The sequence below is a fragment of the Pinus tabuliformis genome, chromosome 2_1 (genome assembly GCF_031772625.1).
Source record: "Pinus tabuliformis cultivar Carrire ecotype Pingquan chromosome 2_1, CPIR1, whole genome shotgun sequence".
NCBI classification, from domain to species: Eukaryota; Viridiplantae; Streptophyta; class Pinopsida; order Pinales; family Pinaceae; genus Pinus; species Pinus tabuliformis.
Genome location: NC_142299.1, coordinates 621,705,846 through 621,727,060, shown reverse-complemented (window position 1 = coordinate 621,727,060; position 21,215 = coordinate 621,705,846). Strand labels below are relative to the sequence as shown.

The window sequence follows — 21,215 nt, the reverse complement described above, 5'->3', positions numbered from 1 at the left end:
CCTTTCATGGGCTCTATAGAGATAGTATAAGAGCTATAATGGTTATGTACTAGTAATATAGGCGGTTATTCTTTAGTCTGGATCGGAAGCTAAGATAAGGCATGTAAGAAGAGGTTTCAGGAGTCTATCCAGTACAGTGTAGTGGGCTGTTATAATGGATACCAGCACCCATATAGAGAAGAAACGATGCACTAGAGACAGAGATACCCAGGGATATAGAGTCTACTGGTGGGTATATACCCAGGAATGGCATGGCATGGCGCTTAATGTTAGTGCCATGCTACCAACCTGTACTGTTAACTACCCTTTCACCGGCTCACTTATCCTGAACTTAGAAATTGGAAGGGCTTAGGCGTTTAGACCATTATTGCTATGAACTTTATATTCCTACTTTAGTCTTCCTGGCTTCTTCATCAATGGGTTGGGCATCACTCCATGCCATGCTTCCAGGGTGAAGGCGATAGTAAGAGTAGTAAGAGAAGGGTAAGGTTTATCCATCATTCCATCCATGCATCCATCTGGTGCTGCTTCTAAGATAAAGTCATGGGGGTTGGGCATCCGCATCCATCACTCTATCTCCTAGGTTGAAGGTGTAAAGGTAAGAGTAAGGTAGTGAAATACCATCCCATGCTGGGTCTATAGCGGTACCTCCTAAGCCCCTCATTCATCGAAGTATAGGGTACTAGGTCTTAGGCAGGTATTTAGAAAAGAAAAAGTAAGGAGTGAAGATACTTGTCCGCTGAGGGTAAGGAATTTATTGCTTGCTTGACGTTAGGAAAGCAAGGAGTGTAGAAGTTGAAGTGAGTTTCATGCCATGCCATTCCACCGGGGTCTATAGCTGTACCTCCTCAGATTCATTGGTATAGGTATAAGCAGGTCTAGGTCTTCCTTCAAGTGGGTAAATAGTTTGTGTGTAACCAAGGGAAGGTAGGGGATTCTCATAGTGCCGTACTCTACTGATTTGATTTATATTCAGAAGAGGTTGGGCAGCACTCCATCCCATCTACTAGGATGAAGGCAGTGAAATCAAGTTAAGGGTAATCATAGCGTGGCAACTGCCCTGTTGCTATTTAGACTCTGCTACTTGCCTTCAATGTTACCACTAACCCCCCACCTTACCAATATATATTGACTCACTTACCCAACTTACTTATGCTGTCCCAACCTATTGCTTCAGGTCAGGCAGGAAGGAATCCAGTACCAGTACTCTTTTTATATTGTAGGGACGGGCTGAAACCCCAGCTTTTATGAATGAAAACTCCATAGGAGCTTTAGATGCCTACTCTATGATTTTAGTACCACTTACCACCTTTACTATTTGCCTTTACTTGCCTACCTTCCCTTTACCTGTACGATGGATGACCTACTAACTACCCACTTCCATCACACTTGCTTGAGGATTCTTAGCAGTGACAGTAGCAGTAGCAACACTAGTAAGAAAAATGTTTGTGATTGATGCTCAAGCCATTTTTATGATATGTGTTTTATATTTTTTAAATCATATAAATTAAGGTAATTTTAAATGATCTAATTAATGTATAAATTATTATTAAAACTGTAAAGAAAATTAAATTATAAATAAAATGAAAATTTGTAATGTATATATTTTTAAATTATTCAAAATATCTAAATATATAAATTAAAAAATAATATAAATATATAAAATAAATAAATAAAATAAAAATTAATTCAAATTTTATTAATATAATTTGATTTCAAAACTTTTATTTGATAGGATGATTAAATTTAGAATAAAAAATACACGATCAAATTAATTAAAAAATAATAAAATAAAAATTAAATTATATTCAATAAATAAACAAAAACAAATTGAATATTATTGAAAATGGTAGGGGATATGTGAATACTAATAAAATGAAAATTAAATGATAATCAATAAGTAAAATAAAACAAATTGAATATTAATGAAAATTGTTGAGAGATGTGAATACTATTGAAAATTATAGGGGAGATTTGAATATTTGAACATAGTTAAGTGGATTAAAACCTACTCCTATGTCTATGTTCATTTCACAAGATTTCTTAGTTTATTGTCTATGTTCATTTCACAAGATTTCACAAGAAGTCTTAGTTTATTGAGAGAGTAAAGTAGTGGTAAGAAAATCGTTTGTGATGAATAAGTTTATTGTCTATGTTCATTTCACAAGATTTCACAAGAAGTCTTAGTTTATTGAGAGAGTAAAGTAGTGGTAAGAAAATCGTTTGTGATGAATATAAAACCGAAACAGTTCACAGTTGGCAAAATAGTAGTAAGACAGTTTAGAGTTTTTCTTAGTGATAAGATAAGTATTTTTTATCAATATAAAATTGAAACAGTTAATACTTCACTTATGAATAAGTGTGAAGACAAATATCTATTCAATTATTTAGAAAAGTCTCAATTCAATTCAATTTATTTCACAAGAAGTCTCAATTGTTGCCAGAGAGTAGCGTAGTGAGAGTAGAGTAATGGTAAGAAAAGTGTTTGTGATCAATCTTTCTCTTAAACTGAAATTATGTTATATAATTGAAACCATTAATAACTCTTCATTTCAGGAGAAGAAGTCTCAGTTTACTTCAAGAGTAAAATAGTGGTAAGAGAAGTGCTTGTGATCAATGCTTCTCTCGAAGTGAACTGCTTCACCGTTGTATTTTAATTTATACATTAAACATAGCTCAGAACCCTTTTTCTTGTAACCATTTATATGAAGTTAACTGAAACTTTTCTGGATGTTTCTCTTGAAGTAAATTGTTTCAGTTGAATTGAGATTTCTCATTGATGTTTATGGCTGAAGTGAAATGTGAATTATTTCAATTGTGTTTACTGTGCATTATCTCAAATTATATCAATTTTGTGTTTTAAGCGGAATTGATATAAACTTAAACTTTCAATTTTGCATTTATTTCAGTTTTGTGTTTTTGTATTTATTTCAGTTTTATGTTTTTTTAAGGACAAGCTGATATAAAATTACGCTGAACATTGAACACAAAACAAACCCTTCCCTCCAGTGTTAAACTTGTAAAAGAAGATAATTCATACTTGGTAAACTTGTAAAAGAAGATAATTCACACTTCTCCAGTAGTAAACTTGTACAAGGAGATAATCTTCAATTTGACCCAAACACTCCACTGTAGCAAATATATATGGCAAGGAAATAAGTTTGACTAGTACTAAACTTGTATGACAAGGGCATACATCTATTCATCTTCATTAATGTTCGATCTTGACTTGCCAGACTTTAAGCCTAAACCCTAACCCTCTTGATCTTTAATGTATTGTTTTTCCTTCCTAGTTTTTATCGCAAAATTTAAGATGCTAGAGTTGAATATTTGAATTTTCAATGGTCAATGTTTTAAATTTTGATCGCAAAATTTAAGATGCTAAAGTTGAATATTTCAATGGTTAATGTTTTAAATTTTGATGACATCAAGCCTAAACCATAACCTTTCTTGACCTCAATGGATTGTTTCTTTTAATCTGGTTTTCATCAATCTAATGTTGTACAAGCAAAATTTAAGATTCTAGGGTTTGAATATTTCAATTTTCACTCGCCAATGTTTTAAATTTTGACGACTTCAATTTTAATCTATAGATTACTAAAATATTGATAAATAAAATGTTTTAAATTTTGACGACTTCAATTTTAATTTATAGATTACTAAAATATTGATAAATGAATTGAAACATATTTTAATATTGATAAATAAAATGTTTTAAATTTTGACGACTTCAATTTTAATTTATAGATTACTAAAATATTGATAAATGAATTGAAACATATTTTCAAGTTCAGTTTACAATGAAATCGCATTGAAAATTGAAATTTTCACTGAATTAAAACACAACAAACTTTCAACAAATACAAAGACAAGGCAGGTTTTATTTAAAAAGAACTTATAAATCAGCCACAACAATCACACACTGCTTAAAAAAACTCTCATAAATCCAATTTTAAGGTGAATTATCTCAACTTTGTGTTTAAAGTGAATTCAATTTTGTGTTCCAATTATCTCAATTTTGTGTTTTAAGATGAATTATCTCAACTTTGTGTTTTAAGATGAATTTAATTTTGTGTTTTAAAGTGAATTGATATAAACTTAAGTTTTCAATTTTGTTTTTATTTCAGTTTTGTTTTTTTATTTATTTCATTTTTATGTTTTTAAGACAACTGATATAAAATTAAACTAAACTTTAAACAAAAAAACAAACACTTCAGTAATAAACTTGTACAGGATATAATTTTAAACAGAAAACAAACACAGCAATAAACTTGTACAAGGATATAATTTTAAACAAAAAACAAACACTTTAGTAATAAACTTGTACAAGGATATAATTTTCAATTTGACACAAACACTCCTTTGTAGCAAATGTATATTACAAGGAAATAAGTAAATGTATATTACAAGGAAATAAGTTTGACTGGTAGTAAATTTATAGGACAAGGACATACATCTATTCATCTTCATTGATATTGAATCTTGATTTGCTAAACCATAACCTTTCATCCTGGTTTTCATTGGAAATTTTAAGATGCTAAAGTTCAATATTTCAATTTTCAATTGCCAATGTTTTAAATTTTGATTACATCAAACCTAAACCACATCCTGGTTTTCATTGGAAATCTTAAGATTGGAAATTTTAAGATGCTAAAGTTGAAAATTTCAATTTTCAATTTTCAATTGCCAATGTTTTAAATTTTGATTACATCAAACCTAAACCACAACCTTTTTTGACCTTAATGGATTGTTTCTTTTAATCTGGTTTTTTAATCTGGTTTTCATCAATCTAATGTCATACAATTGACAATTTTTTAAATTTTGTTTACATCAAACCTAAACCACAACTTGTCAATTAAATTTTGATTACATCAAACCTAAACCACAACTTTTTTTATCTGGTTTTCATCAATCTAATGTCATACAATTGACAATTTTTTAAATTTTGATTACATCAAACCTAAACCACAACTTGTCAATTAAATTTTGATTACATCAAACCTAAACCATAACTTCTTCTTTTTTTTTTTGACCTTAATGGATTATTTCTTTTAATCTGGTTTTTTAATCTGGTTTTCATCAATCTAATGTCATACAACTGCCAATGTTTTAAATTTTGATGACATCAAACCTAAACCATAACCTTTCTTGACCTTAATGGGTTGTTTCTTTTAATCCTTTCTTGACCTTAATGGATTGTTTCTTTTAATCTGGTTTTCATCAATCTAATGTCATATAATTGCCAATGTTTTAAATTTTGATTACATCACACCTAAACCATAACCATAACCTTTCTTCACTTTAATGGATTGTTTCTTTTAATCTGGTTTTCATCAATCTAATGTCATACAATTGCAAATGTTTTAAATTTTGATATCACACCTAGACCATAACCATAACTTTTCTTGACTTTAATGGATTGTTTCTTTTAATCTGGTTTTAATCTGGTTTTCATCAATCTAATGTCATACAATTGCCAATGTTTTAAATTTTGATGACATCAAACCTAAAGCTTTAAATTTTGATATCACACCTAAACCATAACCATAACCATAACCTTTCTTGACTTTAATGGATTGTTTCTTTTAATCTGGTTTTGATCTGGTTTTCATCAATCTAATGTCATACAATTGCCAATGTTTTAAATTTTGATGACATCAAACCTAAAGCATAACGTTTCTTGACCTTAGTGGATTGTTTCTTTTACTCTGGTATAAATGAATTGAGACATTGAGACATACCTTCAACTTCAGTTTACCGTGAGATCCCATTGAAAATTTCATCAATCTAATGTCATACAATTGCTAATGTTTTAAATTTTGATGACATCAAACCTATCCTAATGTTTTAAATTTTGATGACATCAAACCTAAACCATAACGTTTCTTGACCTTAGTGGATTGTTTCTTTTAATCTGGTATAAATGAATTGAGACACTGAGACATACCTTCAACTTCAGTTTACTGTGAGATCCCATTGAAAATTGAAATTTTCACTGGATTAAAACACAACAAACTTTCACTGGATTAAAACACAACAAACTTTCTTCTATAGAGCTTTGAAAACAGATACAACGACAACGCGGGTTTTATTTAGAAAGAACTTATACATCGACCACAGCAATCACACACTGCTGCAACAAAACTCTCATAAGACATCCACTAAGAGATTTAAAAATATTTTCCCATGGATAAGTCCTCATCAAATACATTGATTCTATATATACACACAAAGAGATTCCCTTGCCTTCAAATCACAAGCCATCATGAACAGGGATGCAATTTGCTTCATTCCGCACCTGCTTCAACACCAATCCAAACTGTTCCAAATAATTTCTGGATTCATCTATATCAAATTCCTTCATAAACTTGGCAACACAATCACTAACCTCAGCATGTTTGTTTTCCTCCATCTGCAACAACAAATTCTGTTAAAAATGATAATGTCAGCCATAATGAAACAAAGAAAACATTCAGAATATCAAGAAAGAAGGAAGTACGTTTCTCAGCGCCATTTGTCTTGCAGCTTTTTTCAAATTCTGCCGTCTAGGACCCTCCCTTAAGTTATTTAGTTTGGTACTGGCGTTTTCACTTGGAGGGCGGATTTGGATTTCTGACTCTAATCTCTCACAAATATTTACAATTTCAGCAACTTTGGGCCCGGCCTCCATATTCTCTGTGAACAGCCTTTTCAAACCTTGGACGATTATAGCATCGGTCTTGCGACTTATCTTGGAAATCAAGAAAATATCTGCCCGCTCACTATGGAATATAACGTGGGAGGGAGCTTCATCGTGAAGAGGTACCATCCGTAGAGATATTAAATGAAAAACAGAGGCCATTCAATCCTCAAATATTCTAATCAAAGCTGGTGGCAACAGAAAATTGACGGATGCTTTGTTTCCATGGCTTTTTTCTTACAGGAATGACAGATGGCAAAAAAGTCTGACTTACACGGCATAAATACTGTGCAGGTATCGAACACGTAGCGGGAACGCCGAGAGGAGTAATGCTCGCACGAATTTCGTGGGTTTCTATGTCCAAAGAAGGTGAATTCAATCCACTTTTCAGCTGCAATCGATCAGTTGTGGTACGGTAGCATTGAAATGTCGAGTTGTCTTTCCTATTTATAGGGGAGATGTATCGATATTTAAATCTGAAGTACGGAAGATATTGTATTGATGGCTACATACTTCGCATACCTGGACTGTAAAGACTGGTTGAGCGTAAACATACCGCTAACAATTACATCATCTTGATGCAAGTTGGTTTAAACTTTTACATATATTACGCTAACATTGACATCATCTGATGCAACTTGTTACGGGCCGTAGTTTAAGAGGCTATAATTTCGAAAAAAATGGAAATGGAAATTTGATTAGGATTTTAAAAAAAATTAGCAAGGATTTTTGGAAATTTTAGTTATAGTGGTAAGTTTAAAGATTTAGATGATCTAAAAGTTTATGATGGTGTTGAATTTATTTTTATCATAAAAATACTATTCAAATATTCCCAATATTAAATTTATTGAAATACCTTTTACGCTAAATTATATAAGAAATTGTGGTACTAGGCAATGCCATGCCCTATTACATGAATTGATTTTAACTTTTACATAGAGCAAAAGTTATGTACCTTTTTGTGCAGTAGGGTTCATATTATTTTAGAGTTTTTGCAATTTTAGTTGAATTTGTTTAAAACTTGATAAAAAAATGGTTAGGATTATAATTTTAAATTGTGAAATTTTCATAATTCAAATGTATTTAAGATCTTATATAATATTGAATATATATATCTATATATAATAAAAATAAATTTTAAATAATCAAAAATCGCTTTTAACCCAAAAAAATATTTTACTTATTTTAAGTAAAAAACTTTTAAACCTCAACAATAAAATATATTAAAAGTTCCTCCAGAATATTGTTTCAAACTTCAACGATAAAAGGTATTAAAAGAGTAGATTCTTCTATAATATTGTTCCAAACTTACCACTAGTGGTTGAGCCAAGACTAGCCATCCTTATGCCATCCATGCTTGAGGCGAAGGTGGGGGTTTTGACTAAAGTTAGAAGCAATTTTAGGAATCCTCTTGGATTCCATGTTGTAAAGATTCTTCTTATACAATATATATTTAAACATAGCCTTGCTTTCAATAAGGGAGAGGTCAACTTCGATTATAGGATAGGATAGGGTGTATTTCTCTTGATCTTTAGATTGTAGGTTATGAATTGTTTTTGGATCATCTAAATCTTTCTCCAAGACTCTCTGGATATACTGCAACCCCAAAATTCACAACCATATAGGACAATAGGGGTGACAAGGGTCTCAAAGAGGAACATTTTTTTACTCCAAATACAAAGATTGACAACCTTACAATTGTTTTCAAGTGCATAATAAGCTTTCCAGCCTCCAATAATCATTTTCTCAATGTTGTAGTTCCAGTTAAGCTAATAAGGAATGTCAATACCCAAATATTTATAAGAAGAGACTTGTTCCAAGCAATTGTCATCATATACGAAATTTCCATGGGTGGTCTTTTTGGATTTAATTATCATGACTTTAGTCTTGTCGGTATTAACCGTCATACCCATCTTGGAGCAATAGTCATGAAGAGTCTTAAGTTGCTTGTCCAGGTCCTCATGGCTTCTAGCAAGAAGAATGATATCATTGGCATAGAGGAGAAGAGTGATGATAATACCAGCGAGCTCAGTTCCTTTGCACCCTGCGATTTCCAAACACTCCTCTAACTTATCGATGTAAATACCAAAAAGGGTAGGGGAAAGGGGACACCCTTTCTTAACCCCGATATTGCATTTAATATCTTTAAACCACCCTTTGGTGGTTTTAATCTTGGCAACAACCATCTCGTAGAGGTGAATCACAATAATCTTTAACTCAGGAGGAATCATGATCTCATTAAGCCTTTTTCCAAAGCTTATCCTAGGGAATAGAGTCAACTAGTTAACTAGTTTTTAATAATCTTCAAAATTCGATGTGGCCTCTAGCATTATATATTTGTTGTGGATACATGAGCATAATGGATTGTTGAGTAATTGTTGAGTTTTCTTGGTATTTATAAAGAGGGTGCAACCAAAAGAAAATGTATGGGATGATTACCTCCAAGATGAGAAAATCACTACAGTGAAAAGGTTTGATCCAACCCAACCTAAGCAAATCAGAAATTTAAAAAAACACAAGGGCATGACTTTGCGATGGATATGGAAATGGACACAGGTTCTTATTTTCTCATTAATAGATTTCTTCTAATATTTATCGACCTTTTTTCCATTGTTGAAATTTTTTTCTCACATTATTCGCTTGCCCCAATAATTTGCAACTTTATTAACTTCCTTAATATTTGACAAAAGGTGCAGTGAGTGAAGGCTTTATCTCTATGATTAGTTTTTCCGCCAGTGATGCTCAAAGATTCAACTGCATCAATAAAACAAGAAAAACATGATTATGAATCATCTTGTAAATTTTCAAAGCAAAGGAAATATAAAGAAAAACACCTATACAGAGCATAAAAAATTAAAAATTTTGATGAGTAGATGAATACTTCCTTAAACATGTTCATGAGAAAATTTTATTGGAATAGCTTTGAATCATTATATTGCCGAGAATAAGTAAAGACTCATTGCTCACTTATTTTTCTACCCACATTATTAAAAGAAAACAAAATGAAAAACAATCTAGATTAAACTAATCCTACTATATAGAGTAGGCTAAAACTAAGTAAAATCGTGCTTCCAATGGAGCCATTCCATTAGCTTAAGCCTTGAAAAAAATTCACATAAAAAATTAGTAATAGAAATGAAATTATAACTAAACTATTAAAATAAAACTTCAACCTATTATGTACATGAATTTATAGTAACTAAAGTAAAACTTCTCATCTACAAGAAATTTGCTAGAAATTAATTTTCCAGCCATACATCAATCCTGTCATGAAAACCATTATGTAAATGTTGAAATGAAATCATGGTTGGAATAGCATTCTGTTGGACAATTCCATGAACTTCTCCCTGTAGAAACAAGTTAATAGTATGTAAAATAAAATGAGTACTGGAAATCTTTTGTGTGATTGAATTTTCCAAACAATTCTCAAATGGATCATGAAAATAAGGATGGAAATTTAATGAATTTGTGAGAGGATTTTTAGATAGATAAGATAGTTGGTTAAAATGTGATGTTACACTCTCAAGTGTTGATTCTTATGGAAAATGTATTTGAGAAGAAAGAAAGAGCCGGTATGACATGAACATCAAATAAAATTGAAATATTAGAAGTTCTTAATGTTCATGACTAAGGCCTTCAAATTCATTTTCACATTGATCCATTAACACAATCAGTGAGTGTTCAATGCTTGATTGATCAATATGCCAACAAAGGATATCCAAGAATTGAAAAATAAAATAAGTATACAAATATGAAAATAACCATAATAAATGAAGCATAAACAATAAAATTACATCACTATTTACACTATTATTACAAATAGTGTTACAAAACAATTGGGATTTATTTGGAAAATTGTCCTCCTCACAAGTGTCAGCCAAGATATTATAATCAAAACTATTACTGGCATCTACTTGTGAATGAAAAGGGGGCTCTAGACTATGACCAAGAATGGGAACTTGAATAATGTCAAGATCAAGAATTGGAATGGATTTCTCTTCAAGAAAATTGGAGTCATCATGATGTTTTGGTAGTTCAAGATGAGAATCATTTGTAGTGATATCAGTAGAAGAAGATCCCTCAACTTGAAACATAGATTTATTTTAAGTATCAAGAATAAGAGAATTTAATGATTGATGGGATAAATCAATATTCTCAAACTCAGAATCATCATCATAAATAACTTGAAAATTTTCATTAGCATTCTCTTCCTTTCCATAAAGTAAATTAGAACAAGAAGAAAGATTGAATGAATTTCCATCACTATTGAGAGGGTTATCATTGAATGACTCTTTGCCCCAATCAAAATTAATTGTAAATTCATTTTTATCAAATTTATAGCAGCTCCTCTATTTTCTAAAATATCATCTACGCAAGGAGGAATTTTTAGATTATTAGCAAAAAGATCGGGATAGAAGGAGAAATGACTGTTTGAAAAATTAACTTGAAATTTTCCTTGCCTATAGATTCTTGCTTATTTTCCATTGTGAAAATATCAGATTCTTGATCACGTATCCGTTCGACAACACTTCCTTAAATATTAATGCTTGGATGCGCCAAACTTTGTGGTTTATCATTAATTTGAGTGTGAGAAGATTAAAAAAAATGCGGCAAACTATACATTGTTAGAATTTTTAATTTTCATTGTTTCTTGTTGATTTGCTCGTTGAATATTGTTGGTTGATTTTGTTGCTTGCTTATTTTCAATTTTATTAGAAGCGGGTTCTTTAAAAACACCATAATTTAAATCATTCTCGTGGTCACATTGTTTATGTTAGATGAGCTTATGCTTTCTTGAGAGGATTGATTAGCAATTTCTGCATGTTCTTCTCGAAGAGGGTTGGCCATGCTATTAATAACGATAGGCTCTTGAACAATGGAAATGTGGTAAGAAAAATAATATATTCAGGTTCATTATAGCTATGAGAAATACAAGGAAGGGTAACAATATTTTGAAACCATTCGATCAATTCGATTTGATGAGGTAAATCTTGTGCTTGAAATTATAAGAAAATTATTTTAAATTTGGTAAGAAAATTTTCAAAAGATTCCTCTTCAAATCTACAAATACTTTCAAGTTTATTACATACCTTTTCATAATCGTAATCTTGAAAAGTGTGGATAAACATTCTTGCAAACTCGTCCCAAGTATGTACAGAGACAACTTGCAATGAATGACACCAATCTTTAGCTAAACCCTGTCAAGGTATGAGTAAATGTACTGAAAGTCAAACCTTCATCAATATCATAATCATTAAACTTTAGAATAAATTGAAGAACATGATCAAAAGTAGAAACATTCTCCTTACCATTAAACTTTGTTTTGGACAAGAGCTTTACTACCTTTATTGGACTGGTGATAGGTGTGAATCCAATGAAGCAACTCCAAATAAGAATTTTAAAAGAAGCCATCGTAAATAAATAAAACTTTAAAATACAAACTTATAAGGAAAACTTATTGTTGGCCCTCCCTTTAGTGCCAAAATTGACCAAAATCAGTAATGGGGAGATCACCTTGTCGAGACCATAATCAGGCATTTATCTATTTTGGATGGTGATTTTGATTATTTTAAATGGGTCAAGTTACCCTCACTCTCCCTACTGACTTATGATGCTTCTAATTACTCATCAACCAGAAGAAGCAATTAGACTCACCCTCCTGTAGTGCACTTGCAATAGAGAAATCCTTAAGTTGACGTAAGGGCTCATCTAATCCACCAGTGAGATTTCTCCTACGTAAGGAAATTTCTATGAATGCAACAAATTAATCTAACTCTAAATCTAAATATGAATGCAATCTAGTCTATTATGTAGAAAACAAAAGAAAAATATAAATCTATCTCGATTAAAAGAATGATTAGTCCCCCTTTCAATCAAAAGCAAGGTATTGAAATTTGGACCAACTTGAATTTAGAATAAGAATGAAATTAACAATCCAAGAAAATATTTATAGGACTCTTGCTAATAATTCAAACAAACATGTACATTAAACTATCTGATAAATAGTTATCATATCTTTGTTGTACATATATTTAAATTCAAATAAAATGAATTCAAAAAATAAGTGATATAATTGAATTAAGGAAATAGTTCTCATAATACAGTCATGATTAAAACAAAGATAATTTTTTCATCTATCTGCTAAATACTTATCAATGATAATATGCCTATCTATTCAAATTCATTACCAAACTTTAATATGAATATGATCCATCATGAAAAGATAGCTTTTCAATATTTAAATAAGCATACAATTAACTGAAATTTATAATGGTAGAAAACCCAATGATCAAATACTAATACGGATCAATAATTCAATCAAAATCAAATTGAAATGAAAATCATCAATCCACCTTTAACCTTGACATTAGTGCACAAAAGTTGCAGATCTGATCATAGCTCTTAAGTACATTATATTTAAAGTATTTCATGATAACATTACAATTTTGTAGTTGAATCACACCTCTTAACATCTAGTCCAAAGATAGCCATCTTCTACAAAATTTAGTCCTCTATAATACAACAAAAATCCCTCTTTTTGTAGAGAAATTTGAACCCCTTCTCCTTCTCCACATTGTTATTTATAATTAAAAAAAAATTACAAAAAAATGAGAGTTGTTAAAAGAATGGTTGAAATCTCTGTTTTTAGTTGGGAAGAATCTTTTTCTCTTTTTTACTAGTGAAATTGCATTGCCCCAAGATTCTTTTGCCTCATCCTTTCTAACAAGCTCTGCAAAAAATCAATCAAAATAAAAATTAAAGCCAATTAAAGTGGAGAAAAACTAAAATTTCCAAAATTGTGAAAACCAAATTAACCAATACAAATCTAATTTAATAAATTAATAAAATCATATCTAAGTTTTCCTTTACTTTATGTGAAGAGAATATTGAGAAAATTTATCTTCTAAAACAAATTTCCTCTAGCAAACCATTTTGGGCCAATGGAAATTCTCCAAAACAAACTCAAAAATTGATTATTTGGTTGTAAATTCATAGTTGTAGATTATGCTAAGCGTTTAGAGTGTTTAATTACCATATCTAATAATGAAACCACTTCTATATCTTTCTCCCTAAAATAAGCTTTCTAACAAGCTCTCATTTGCTCTCATTTGCTCAATTTTGTTGAGTAAAACTTAAGATATGGCAAATTAAATTCTAGATTCTTTTTAAATAATGGCTTGCTGAATTTTTCATAGTACTAGTTAAACCCTTTATTTGTTCTTATATTAATATTTTATTTTAATAAATTTAATATATATATATATATATATATATATAATTTTAAATTTTAATAGAGTTAAAATTTAGGAGAAATAATAAAAAAGGAATTTTTAATTAAATTAAATAATATAAAAAATAAACACAAACAAAATTTAATAAACTAATATAAAACTATATGTAAAAGGAAAAAGGAGGCGTTGAAGGTTTATGTGTTTGACGTGATATATATATATATATATATGGTGGTGAAGAAGTTAAAGAAGAGTAGTGGATGGAGGCGTGTGCGGGTTCTCCCCATTTCATGTCTTTCCAATTTACCTATGGTTTAGGTCAATGCATATAATAATTTTTTCACTACTTTTAAATGCAATGCCATGTTACCTCGGGGACTTGTCAAAGTGGGTGAATTTGGAAAAAAATGAAATCGCAATACCTCTGGGGAGCCAAGATACTGGGAGAGAATATTCTTCTCTAATATTTTTATTATTATATATAGAAGTGCTTTAATATATTTTAAACTTAGTAAGTGAAATTTGACCAAAATTTAGGTGAGGATATTTTCCAAATCGCAAGTTAGAAAAACATGAAATTTGAATCGTTAAAAAGTTGGCGACAAAATGTACAAACGAGAATCCAATAAAAAGTGAAAATATTACAAAATTAACAAACTTGAAACATTAAAAAGGTGTTAAAACATTAAAAAGGTGTTTTGACCAATATTTATATAGAGTATAAGTTTGAAAATTTATTAGGGGCATTGTGGCATAAGGTTATATTTAAATTTAATACTAATTCATTTTTATATTAAAACATTATTTTATTGTTTTAACACACAATATTTTTATATAGTTTTAACATATTATTTTTTATAATTTTAACTTACCATTTTAATATAATATTTTTATTATTTTCTTCCAAAGGAAACAAATTTGCCTCTTACTCAACCAGGGGCTAGAGTGATGTTGGCACCATGCCAGGCCAACCCACAACTTTACTAACTATAACATTTCACAAATTTTGAAGCCAACAGAACAATATACATATGCATGAATTTATTACAACAATCATTATCAAGGCATTAAATCTCATCATGTTATTAGTGGAGATTTAAATTTGGGTGGAGAAGAAAACAATCATTCCACCCCACCACCCAAGATAACCCCACTTTAGATAATGTTTTAATTTATATAGTTCAATGTTTCATATTCTTTAATGTATTCATTTTTTTACATATTTATGAATTATTCCTTTTTCAATAATACTATTTCATATTGTTAAGCATCTTCATGATGCACAATATGTATTGTGTTTATTATGTTATGAGGCATATTTAGAATCTTTAACATGATAAATAATGTTTAATGTGTTTATGATGCATGTTTTTAGTTTTAATTTTAATGTTTCAATTTTATGTTTTTAGTAGTATATGCCTTAATATTAATGTAAATGTTTAATTTTTATGTAGCATGTTTAACATGTTTAACAACTTATTGGTTGTTATTTCATATTCCTTCTCATCTTTTGATGGTATTTCTTTTTTTCTCCATTATATAATGGTCAATATTTATTTTGGTTCTAGGAATTCCCTTCATTTCCTTATGGATAAATATATTTGGAACTTTCTACCATTTGAGATTATTGAGCAAATATTTCTTTGGCTTACATTATCAGTGCTCACAAGATTTCAAATGGTTTGTATACATTGGAATGTTGTTTTACAAAAATCTCTTTTCATGTCTTGTTGTAATCAATGTGTCATTGAAGAATTTGGATTTTTGGCTATCATTTCATTATGTGAGAGGTTCTTTATTGGATCCGATCTTAATGATAAAGGTCACATATCTTATTTTCTTTTTCCTTTTATCAATTTAGGATACACAATTGGGTGTGCACTTCAATCCATAATTTTATTGTCAACACCTACAACATTCTCCCACTCAAAATTGTTTTGTAGTGAATCCTTTTAGAAATAACTTTAGAAATCTTGGCTCTATTTTTGTTGGAGAGTGGCTTCTTTTCTCTATTATAAATGTTTCATTCGCAAATATATGAATAGGTTTCCCTAAGACATATATATGAAAACATGCAATCAAATTTGTACATTTGTAGCAAGATTAATATAGTGTGTAGGGGGGCAATACTTCCTTATGGTGGCATAACTCCACCAAAAGAGACCATTTTTATAAAGGAAAAGTTGATTGGTTGTATTTAAAGAAATATTATTATGATCACCCCATGTATGGGTTCACTATATACTGGTTGAATTTTTTTGAAAATATGTGGGGTTATATACTCTTCCTAACTCACGTATGATGTATGTCATTGGAATTATAAAAAAACCAAATTATTTTTCTCATCAACGATGATTCCACCTATGTTTCGTTACTTAAGGAAGTTGACAATTTTCAATTTGGCCAACCTTACAATGAACAAAGCCTATAGCATTTTGAAGATGATTGGGTATTCAAATGGAACTTGCTACATGTCATTTCTATATATATATTAATAATAAATGCCATGGCTATGTTCCTTATCGAACAATTGATGGGAAACTACTAATGTGCAATTACATCAAAGTTCAATTCAAATTATATGATTCATTAATTGTATTTTTTTACCAACAATTGTTGCTAATGTATCTATGTTAGAGAAATCTAGGTTCCATATGTCATTGCTTGAACATTGCAATGCTCTTATTGAAAGTGAAATTTTTTTCCCACTTGTTCTAAAAATATATTTTATTGTTAAAACACCATTGCTTCCTATGGATATCATGCCTTAGGCTTTAAGGCTTCCAAAATTCTCACACATTTTCAAACATGTCACTATTATTTCATATTTTTTACTATATATTGAAAATCATTGTCATAACAATTTTGATTATTTACTGAAAAGCATAGTAATATCGATTTGTTTGTTATCTGTTAAAAATAATTTATTTCATTCTTTTGGCATTTGTGAGATGGACTAATGTATTTCATGTTTCATTCTCTATTATAATGTATCGATATCACATTTCATTTTGAACTACAAAAAATATTAGATCGAATAATGCACTTTATTGTAAATGGTCCTAAATATTTAATTATTCAAATATTCAAAAATTGATTATTCAAATATTTTGTATATATCTATATCTTACTCATTCCAAGTTTTAAATATTGTTTATATTTATAAAGAACAGAAATTTATATTTAATTTTATTAATATCGGTAACCCTTTGTAGAAATGTAAAGCGCAGGAAAAAATATGCGTAGTTTGAAAAGCATTTGTTCTCTTGCATCACATGAAACAACTAATAAATATCAACATATATGGTATCAACAAAAAAAGTTACAATAAATGAATGAAGAAGAGTTGCATCTCATAGAAAAACAACAACTTCAATAAATTTTCATAATCATGATCCCACTAGCTGTAAGTATCGAAGCTTGGTTGATATCATGCAAAGAACATTTCCTCCCATTACACCTTTTCCTAAATATTTTTTATCTCCAAATCTTTCTACCATTCCATAATCTCTAAAAGAATAGTCTTCTTTGGGAACATTGTGTTTAGAAATATACCTTGTGTAGTAACTAGAACCGTCGATCTTCTAGAAATGCAACCCCATGTTTGCACCATGTAGAAAATATGGAAGATGTGCACAACAGTGAAATTCAACAATCAACTTCATATAATGTTGTTGGTGAGAGTGATATGATTTCCGAAATGGTTGTTAATTTAAAACGTTCTACTACCAATATTGCATCTAAATTTCCTTGGCCTCATTTTGCAGAAAATGTTCTCCCTCCTACAAAATTTTTCCATGCTATCTTTCTTGGAACAACATGGGTACTTCAAGTATATTATATTTACTATTCCATCCATGTTTTATTTTCTCCTTCTTTGTAGAAAAATAGTCCAATGACTATTATTATAGAAATAAATGAGCATTATCAACAAATGAAACCTATTTAACTTCCTCAAGTTAATCCTAGACCATCTAACTAGCAAGAAAATGAAAATGTTTTATGTCTTTAATTTACTCTTCAACTTTACAATTTCACTTCTCATTTTTTTCATGCCTTATGTTAAAATTAACATTTCTAATTTTGTCTAAGAACATGATTGGATACAACCAATTTACATTAATACAATCCCAACAGTTTATGGATAGAAATGCTCATTGTAATGGTCCCATTTAATGGGATGCTTCACATCATGCTTAGCCTAGATTTCCTCTTGATAGAGAAAATGAAATTAATTTCCTTCATTTTGGCAAAGACATGATTGAATTTCTTGTCCAAAATTTATATCCTCTCTATTGTCCAAATGTGTCATATATAAAATCATTGTATACTAGTATATGGGTTGTGAGAGGACCTTAAGGGCCTATTTGTAAGAGATGTAAGAATGAGAGAGGTTCCAACCTTATTTCTCATTTCAATAACATGGGTCCTCGTGAACAACCTCATGTTATAAGAGTTGTTACCCAAGTTTAAGAGATGTTAATAGCATGGTTTAATCCCATATTGGAAATGACACATTCTCATGGTGGAAAATATAAATATGGTGAGCACACAACTAGTTTTCCACATGATCTATATGTAATTGAAAAGAACCTCCCACCAAGAGTTGAACAACTTGACTTTCTGATTGAGAGGAGATGTCGTGCCAACTAAAATATTATGAACGTTATGTAAAAAAAATCATTGGTGATGGATGCATTTCTTTACAAATTTTATATGGATAAATATTATAGGGATGTTAAAATTGACATGTACTCAATTGTTACTCTCTTGGAAAGATCAAATAATGTGTCTACAAAAACTAATGTGTCCACAAAAATGCATTTTTTTAATTGTGATATTGATGAAAGAGAGAGAAATGAAGTATACATTGAAGGATTGGACCATTATTATTTTCACTCTCATCCTTCATATTTTTTGGATTTTCTACCCAATGAACGAAGGGAAGCGCATCAAATAAAAAGATTAATTGAAAATACATATTTTGCACCTAATTACCCATTGGATTGGCCAAATATTGGATCTCCTCCCATCAATGAATATACACGATAAGGATTATTAGCCATGGCATTCCCCACTCTTCTTCCCAGTAGTGATGTTTATTGGTTACATCCACACATTTGTAATGTTGAAATGCATGAATATGGTTTGAATCTACTCAAATATTTTAATCAAATATTTTGAATCCATCCTCAGTTTTGATATTTCTTGTTGAACATGATTATGCATCATCGTAACCAAGAAAAAACATCATTTTTTGTACAAAATGATATTTATGACAATGCATCTAGAACTATTCAAGGCTCGCATAAACAACTCAATGATTTACCTAATAATAAGTTAGCTTTGAAACTAATGAATTTTGGTTCTTCCCTTAAGGTTACAACGGTCTATCGGAAAAAGTGTCATACTAAACTCACTAACATGATTACCTAATTGGGTTTCACAATTTTTATTTTTTTTTACTTTAAGTGTAGCTAACACCAAGTGGCTTGGCATATATAATTTAATGTCTTCATATGCACCATCTCATGTAAAAAATAAACATGGAAAAAAATTAAAAATGTTATTTACTATCCCCATATTGTTTCCATGTATATGCACCATGGATTCAATATCTTTTGTGAATTAGTGATCTGAAAATATCTTGGAACTAAACACCTTTGGTACAAGTTTGTTTTCATTCATTTTTTATTTTTTTCCTACTTTGTGATTTTAGAACATATTTGTGTTGTTCTTATTGCTTGTTAATATCCTTGCTACATCTTCTTTTTGTTTTAATGTGAGTGGCAATACAAAGGTTCAAGCCACATCCATGGTTTTTTATGGTTTCCAATACTCCAAACATGAAAACATTGGATTGGTCTAATATTTCCAGTGTGAATGCTACATAGACATTCTTTGAAAAATATGTAATGGATTGGAATATAGGTGGCATCCATTAAAAAAACGTAATGGTTATTCGAACCTGTTGATGGTGCTGGAAATATGTCAACCAACGGGGTATCCTCGATGAAAAGTCCCCATCAGACTTCGCACCATTTTGTGTCAAATCCCTTTCGAAACTAGGGCCTGATTTCCATATATTCTTATAAATTTTCCTTGGCTACAAAGTTTAGCACAAGAGATCAATGTACAAGTGATTTAGTACTAGAAAGTGATTATGCCTTGTAGAATGTTCAACTACGGAATGTATTAGGGTTCTTATACCAAACGTGGAAAGAAAAGTGAACCTTTTAAAGACAAGTAATAGTACTAATTTAGAAAATACGCACGAGCATGTACAGGGAAATGAATCATTGGACAACTAGCGAAATAGTTCACATAGAAGCAATGGTTGTTAAAACATATAAAACACACCTTCAACAAGATAGTACAAAATTCAGCGAAAGTTCAATTTCCTTAGCATAGATGAAAATAACATACATCACAAACATTCAAAGAATAGTATTACAATATTTATTACGTATGGATGAAACAGTGTCGGGCTCAATGAGCTTATGAGTTAAGCAAAATTCCCAAGATACATCAAGACAGTGAACACCACTAGCCCAATAATGGAGCATTAGAGAAGCCACTTTCTCCTGCAAAATAATTATCTTTCTCTCTTATGCTTGGTAGGAGGATCCAAGGTGAAAATTCCTTTGCATGTGCTATGAGGGTGTATATATAACAAATGGGGTGATCATTCACCTCCCTTGTGACTCTTGAACTACCCTCATGATTGTTTGACTTCTCTATGACCTTTCGGATCCTACATGAATTTTCACATTCTATACATGTCTCGTGGACTTCAAATTTACATTACATTTCTCCAATATTGAATTTACATAATCCATTAATGATGTGGAAAATGATAACTCGTGACAGGACATGACATTATACTGATGACATTGAATGCATTGTGATGTGGCATTATCAAGTCATTTTTTTCTGTTTCTTTCTTTGTGTCTCCTAAAAGATGGAACATGTTCTTCTTCTTCCTCCTCCATAAGTCTTGAAGGTAGGGAGTCTTCAATATGATCTTGATTTCTAGTTGTTGTCGCAAACTTGTGTCCCTTTGTCTTTCCTAATTGATTCACTTGTCTTTGTAGCTACAAAGGTGTCTTCTAAAAGGGTCTCTTTCTTCATCTGCTTCAGCATCATCCTGTCATAACATGATAGAATACCTGCAACTAAAATCCACTCATGACAAGAGGATATCATTCTGATAAAACCCCTAGTATAACATGCTTCATGAAAACCACTAAATGAGTTGTAACGGGTGATAAGCTAGGAGGCAGGCTCAATAATTATGTAGTTGA

The 21,215-nt window shown here is 30.4% G+C and overlaps 1 protein-coding gene across 1 annotated transcript; it reads right to left on the bottom strand.

Moving 5' to 3' along the window:
* Nucleotides 1-6,223: 6,223 nt before the first annotated feature.
* On the bottom strand, nt 6,224-6,717 carry LOC149202081 (uncharacterized). Its single transcript, XM_089399888.1, has 2 exons — nt 6,500-6,717; nt 6,224-6,412 (listed from the first exon to the last, which is right to left on the bottom strand). Exons 1-2 carry the CDS (start codon nt 6,668-6,670, stop codon nt 6,254-6,256), a joined length of 330 nt encoding a protein of 109 aa, XP_089256014.1. The 5' UTR covers nt 6,671-6,717; the 3' UTR covers nt 6,224-6,253.
* Between the last annotated feature and the right edge of the window lie 14,498 nt (nt 6,718-21,215).

Coding starts and splice junctions, on each gene's coding strand:
- LOC149202081 (XM_089399888.1), bottom strand. CDS start 6,670: ATGGAGGCCGGGCCCAAAGTTGCTGAAATTGTAAATATTTGTGAGAGA. Junction 6,413..6,499: donor GACAAATGGCGCTGAGAAAC/GTACTTCCTTCT, acceptor TTGTTGTTGCAG/ATGGAGGAAAACAAACATGC.